We start from the raw sequence: 6,143 nt of genomic DNA on the forward strand, positions 1-6,143 counted from the left end.
TTTAAGCAAAATTTTCTGGACTGGCCAATACAACCCCCCAAAAATAGTCTTCAGGCTGAAGTAGGAGAAAAATCCTTCACTATGTTTAGGTTGGAAGGAAGCATGACCTAAATTTTGATTTCAAATACTCGGGGTTTTGGGTGATGGTTTTACTGGGGACAGTTAGAATTGAACTATGTAGACATGTTTCTTGAAGCCAAGTTTTACCTTTAAGGCTTTCATATTGCAGCTTGTGAGGCTCCAAGCAGCAATTGGCTACTTTGGGTCATTCACATGAATTCACTCTTAATCATATGATTGAGTCATATATAAACCATAAAACCCTTTAAAAGAAATTAGAATCTGTTTTAAAAATTAATTATATGAACTAAACATATATAGAAAGAAATTGAAGCTTGAGTATATTGAAGAAGCAAAAATTAAAGACATACCTATAACTGCCCTTTATCCTTAGTTGTTTACAATCACAGCAAATCAAAGTGTGACATGTTTAAGAGAAAGGTAATTAAGTTCTAAGGCTTTGTCATCTTATCACTTTTAAAAATACAAGATCTGAGTAAACGAAAGGAAAATAGAGAGGGTTGTTAAAGAGCTGAGTCATAGAGTGGAATAGAGAACAAGCGGAAGCGGAAGAGGCAAGAAAGCATACACAGGCTGGGTTTGAAGAGAGTTGGGAATGCTGGTTGTGGTAGATGGTCTCTGATTTGCTTACCGGATCTACTCGCCATCCTTCTTAACCCTGCTTCGTGATTCCAGGAGGCTGATCTTTATCAGCTTCATGGACCAGTCTCTCTGTGTCTTCAGGTTGGGTTTGGTTAATATGAACTACTGATAAGTGATTAGAAGTCAGGAGGAAAGAAGGCAAGGGTATTTATTTCCATGATCTGCCCCCTTCCAAACTTTAGGTTGGCAGTGGATGCCATTTTCTAAGGTTACATCTCTTGTTGGGTGGGCTTCTCCTATAACTCGAAGACATTCTGGGTTGCAGGAACTGCTATCTCTCTATGCCCCTTCAAACCTAGTGGTTATAATACTGGCTTCTCACAGCTGCTAGCCTCAGGGTACTTCATCATCTCTTGGTTTCCCTTCATTCTTTACACACTTTAGTCTCTTCATTAAATGCTATTCCATCACTCTTTTAAAGTGTGCCATCAGTTTTTAGCTAGAACTGACTGATACATTGGTAGTGGGGAATAGGCGAAACGTTAAGGTAGTGTTAGGGAGGTGGGATAAACTGCTGTGGAGAGAGATAGGAAGAGAAGGGTTTCAAAGCTTTTTATGGCATTCTAGGAATGTAACATGACTTCTTTATGTGAATGACTCTAATGTAGTCTTAAATGGCTTCTTAATTATTGATATTTGGTTGGGTTTCTGTTTCTTTGCATGCACAACCAGGATTGAACAGGGCTAAGAGATGTCTGGGGTTTACATGACGAGATAATACTACTAGGATCTATCTAGATTCATTATATCATATTAAGACATTTCTCCCATGGAATCAGGAACATCCCAACCCAGTGCACATGCTAAGTTTTTATTGAAATTCAGTGAACTGCTATGGTGTGAAATTAATTTTTATTGTCAGTCCCCTGCGTCGGCAGGCCGACTCTCAAGCCCTGCGCCACCAGGGAAGCCCTATAACACTTTATATAGCTGAGAATTCATCGATCAGGATTTTCACTCTCATTGGAATCCACTACTTGCCTACGACAAATCGGACACGTAGAGTTCTCAGACAGCCAGCGATCAATGCAGTGAATGTGATATTCATGGGAGCAAGGTAGTATGCGAAGCTTGCTGTTTTCTGTGTACTCTGTAAGGCAAATGCTACAGGCTTTTAGTGCATCATTTTCACTAAAAGATCTTACAGCCAAGCTGTCAATCTGTGCTTTGGTGAGTCCTGTAGTTTGGTATAGATCATCTTCATTTAAGAGGAAAAACTGTTGCAGATTATGGGAGGACCCAGAGTCACTTTCATCAGATATTATTAGGATAATTCGTCTACCCCCTTGGCTGGTCTCTGATGATAAGTCTGATGATAAGTTTGTTTCTTCACTGCCTTCAAACATCAGTGAGCTAATTCCTGAATTTTCATCACTTGAGCTGGAACCGGAAATAGGACTAGAACTGGAACTAGACATACAATTGGGGCGTGAATGACAAATCAGTGTGAAACTTGAATGGGTATCATAGCTAGCATTTGAATCAGAACCAAATATACCACTACTACTACCATTAGATGACTCTAGCCATTCCATGTTTTGACTTGGAGGTGAGACACTATGCTCTAAATTACTGTCAAGGATAATTTGTCTACCCCCTTGGCTGGTCTCTGATGATAAGTCTGATGATAAGTTTGTCTCTTCACTGCCTTCAAACATCAGTGAGCAAATTCCTGAATTTTCATCACTTGAGCTGGAACCGGAAATAGGACTAGAACTGGAACTAGACATACAACTGGGGCGTGAATGACAAATCAGTGTGGAACTTGAATGGGTATCATAGCTAGCATTTGAATCAGAGCCAAATATACCACTACTACTACCATTAGATGACTCTAACCATTCCATGTTTTGACTTGGAGGTGAGACACTATGCTCTAAATTACTGTCAAGGATAATTTGTCGATCCCATTGGTTGGTCTCTGATGATAAGTCTGATGATAAGTTTGTTTCTTCACTGCCTTCAAACATCAGTGAGCTAATTCCTGAATTTTCATCACTTGAGCTGGAACCGGAAATAGGACGAGAACTAGAACTAGACATACAATTGGGGCGTGGATGACAAATCAGTGTGAAACTTGAATGGGTATCATAGCTAGCATTTGAATCAGAACCAAATATACCACTACTACTACCATTAGATGACTCTAGCCATTCCATGTTTTGACTTGGAGGTGAGACACTATGCTCTAAATTACTGTCAAGGATAATTTGTCTACCCCCTTGGCTGGTCTCTGATGATAAGTCTGATGATAAGTTTGTCCCTTCACTGCCTTCAAACATCAGTGAGCTAATTCCTGAATTTTCATCACTTGAGCTGGAACCAGAAATAGGACTAGAACTGGAACTAGACATACAATTGGGGCGTGAATGGCAAATCATTGTGGAACTTGAATGGGTATCATAGCTAGCATTTGAATCACAACCAAATGTACCACTACTACTACCATTAGGTGACTCTAACCATTCCATGTTTTGACTTGGAGGTGAGACACTATGCTCTAAATTACTGTCACTGTCCATAAGGTTACTTGAGTTACTAAATTCTGCCATTGTCTGCCTTAACGTGCTCTGAATTGGAACAGATGTTGTATCATTTAATCTAGTATTTAAAGTTCTGCAAACGGGATTTCTAATGGTATTGACATAAGCTCTCACACCTGCCTGCTCAGAATGTGAATACATATGCCTCAGTCCTCGTTCACTTTCAGAAGTGACAGTGTTGTTTGGTGTCTCAGATGTTAACTGAGTTCTACTAGCTCTGCTGTCTCTCTGAGAATATGCTCCAGAATGAACTTGTCCTACTTCAAGATTGAAGGTTATGGTTGGATATATTTCCCACATTCCCCAAGATTCACCACTGCTGGTTGTATCTGGAGAATTTTCTCCATGAACGGCATTCCTTGTTCTAGAAGTTTCAATAAGACCGCTATTTTGCAACTCAAATCCAGTCATTTGCTGTCTCAATATTTCTTGGTGCTCAGTTCTAGAAAATCTCGCATTCTCACTTAGCAGAGGCTGCTCAAAATTCTGAGAGGGTATACTATGATTAAGTCTTTGTACAATTTCCCTAAGTGAACGTGGAGGCGACCAACTTTCAATTCTTCCTCTGGTTCTCCGATACTCTGGGCTCCTACTTCTTGCTCTTCTCTGACTTGTGGTAGGTGGGAATTCCATTAATGTTTCAGTTGTATCTTGTTCAGACATAGATGGTCTTGTAAATATTGATTCAGATTGTGGACTTTCCACTTGCCTTTGGCTGTCTTCCATATTTTCTCTTCTGGGAAGTCTTGCAGATGCTACATATTCATTCTCTGGATTTGGACTCCCATTATCAAGGTTAACATTTATTTCTAAACTGAATATGAACTGATCACTTTTAGGATTAATTAGGCTCTCTTCTCTCCAAGATTGGTTTTCTCTTTGTCCACTTGTCATATTTTCAGTTTGTCCAGAACAGTTAAGCCAGTCTATTAGAGAGTCACCACTAGACACGTCATCTGAAGAGTCTCCTCTGTCTGTTAACAAAAAAAATGGGGAGGGTGCATAAAAGAACCACCAAAATTAGAACCATCATAAAATAGCACTCTGAAACTTTGTTTCAAAAACAAACAAAAAATGAGAACTTAAATACTCAGATGTTTTCAACTGATTTCACATTTATAGAGTTAATATTTTATAAACTGCACTGTGTAGATTTATAAGTAAAGGTAGAAAAGTTTCGATTCCATCCAAAAAGAGTGAGCTAATCCTAGATAAACTTAGAGAATTTTTTAAAAAGGGAATCCGGAGGAAGTCTATGTTTCAGTATTTCATCATATACACAGCCCTGTGTACCACTGTCGGAGGAATGTCAAGAGACTTTTTTTTCAGTCCACTGTCAAAACACTAATGCAATTAAACAAGGTAAACACCAGTTAAGGTACAATGCTAGTAGTTTAGTTCAATTTACATTATTGTCTAATTTTCATGAGTCTCCAACATGACTACTTGTAGGCTCTTCACTTATGTGCTTTTGATAATAGATAAGCTATTTTAAAATATAAGGTTATTGCCCAAACATAAACAAGTTTTATAGGTTTAAAAGTGTTTGCATTTTGAATACTTCTTAATGTTACCAAGATTTTTAATTGACATTAAATTGAAGGTCAGATCAAATGAATAGACTGAACCTAGCATGGTACATATAAGACCATATTCAAGAGCCAAAGTATTATAGTATCCTCTTCATTAGACAGCAAAATCCTCTACTTCACACTGGGAGGCAAGGCACCAGACCTGAGGTTCGAGCAGGGTTTCTCAGCCTTAGCACTATTGACATTTTGGTGCTGGACAATTCTTTGTTTTGGGGAGCTATCCTGTGCATTGTGGGATCTTTGGCAGCATCCCTGGCCTCTGCCCACTAGATGCTAGTAACACCCATGCCTCCCCTGTGACAACCAAAAATATCTCTAGCCATTGTCAAATGTCCCCAGGTGTTGAAGAGAGCACAATTGTCCCCAGTGGAGAATATTTCTGTGTGCTTTTTTTACATGTCTATGTAGAAAAAATAATTCAGGAAGTAGGAGGGACTTTCAGTTGAGGTAGAAAACCAAGAAAAATACAAATAGGCTACTTTGCACTGTTTCCCAATTAAAACAACCCAAATGTGAATCAGGAAAACAAACAAACATACCTTGACATGCTCACCAAAAATCAAGTAAATGCCAGTTCTTTTTATGAGAAGTTACTTACCAAATTAATGTAAGTCACTTCTGTATAATTTACTATTTACTATTATGAAGTTACTATTTCCTATTATGAAGTTCCTTATTCATCCCATCCTATTCCCTCCAAAAGCAGAATATACCTGTATTTTCATCTGAGTCTTGTGGTGCGTTTCCTTTAATTAGCTGAAGTCTTCTCAGCAACTCTTCTTCCGTACTTGGAATGCCTAGAAGATTGTTGTCTCTCATAAGTTCGTAATCTTCTTCACTCAGATTATTTACGAACCTGGAGAAATCTTCTTCCCGAACCAATCGGTCCGTTTGACTTATGTGTTGGGCCGAAACTCCATCTCCTTCATCGTTGGAATCCGAGTTTTCCATCTTAATAAACAAGTGGAAAATTATCTGAAATTCACGACGTGGTGTTGAAATTCACCAATGGTCGTTTCGTTTTCTTCGCTTTCTACTTCCTGCCAGAGTGTCCGGTTCCGACTCAGTCGGATGACCCTCCGCACAGATTCCTCCCTTCTCCCTTCCCGACTCAGTTCTGTGGCCCCTGGTGACGCAACAGTTGGGAGCCGCCTCTAGCCCAGAACTTGCTAGACGTTGCCTAGGCACCCATTATCTTCCCCGCTGTTACCGAGTAGGGATTGGATTCAGGTTAGGTTTCATTTCATTCAAAACCAGCCAATGTTACTGAGGGTTTATAGTGTAC

At 39.3% G+C, this 6,143-nt stretch overlaps 1 protein-coding gene across 1 annotated transcript; it reads right to left on the reverse strand.

The window, feature by feature from the left end:
- Window positions 1-1,661: 1,661 nt before the first annotated feature.
- Window positions 1,662-5,809, reverse strand: LOC132491683 (E3 ubiquitin-protein ligase RLIM-like). Its single transcript, XM_060100517.1, has 3 exons — window positions 5,572-5,809; window positions 3,167-4,240; window positions 1,662-2,245 (listed from the first exon to the last, which is right to left on the reverse strand). The coding sequence occupies exons 1-3, from the start codon at window positions 5,807-5,809 to the stop codon at window positions 1,662-1,664; spliced, it is 1,896 nt and encodes a 631-aa protein (XP_059956500.1).
- Between the last annotated feature and the right edge of the window lie 334 nt (window positions 5,810-6,143).

The sequence above is a fragment of the Mesoplodon densirostris genome, chromosome 6 (genome assembly GCF_025265405.1).
Source record: "Mesoplodon densirostris isolate mMesDen1 chromosome 6, mMesDen1 primary haplotype, whole genome shotgun sequence".
Taxonomy (NCBI): Eukaryota; Metazoa; Chordata; class Mammalia; order Artiodactyla; family Ziphiidae; genus Mesoplodon; species Mesoplodon densirostris.

What these genes read in the sequence shown, in the direction of transcription:
- LOC132491683 (XM_060100517.1), bottom strand. Translation starts at nt 5,809, where the DNA reads ATGGAAAACTCGGATTCCAACGATGAAGGAGATGGAGTTTCGGCCCAA. An exon ending in AGACTCAGATGAAAATACAG is followed by an intron (nt 4,241 to 5,571) that starts GTATATTCTGCT and finishes TTTTGTTAACAG; the next exon opens with ACAGAGGAGACTCTTCAGAT. An exon ending in GTTAGAGTCACCTAATGGTA is followed by an intron (nt 2,246 to 3,166) that starts GTAGTAGTGGTA and finishes TGGAATGGCTAG; the next exon opens with AGTCATCTAATGGTAGTAGT.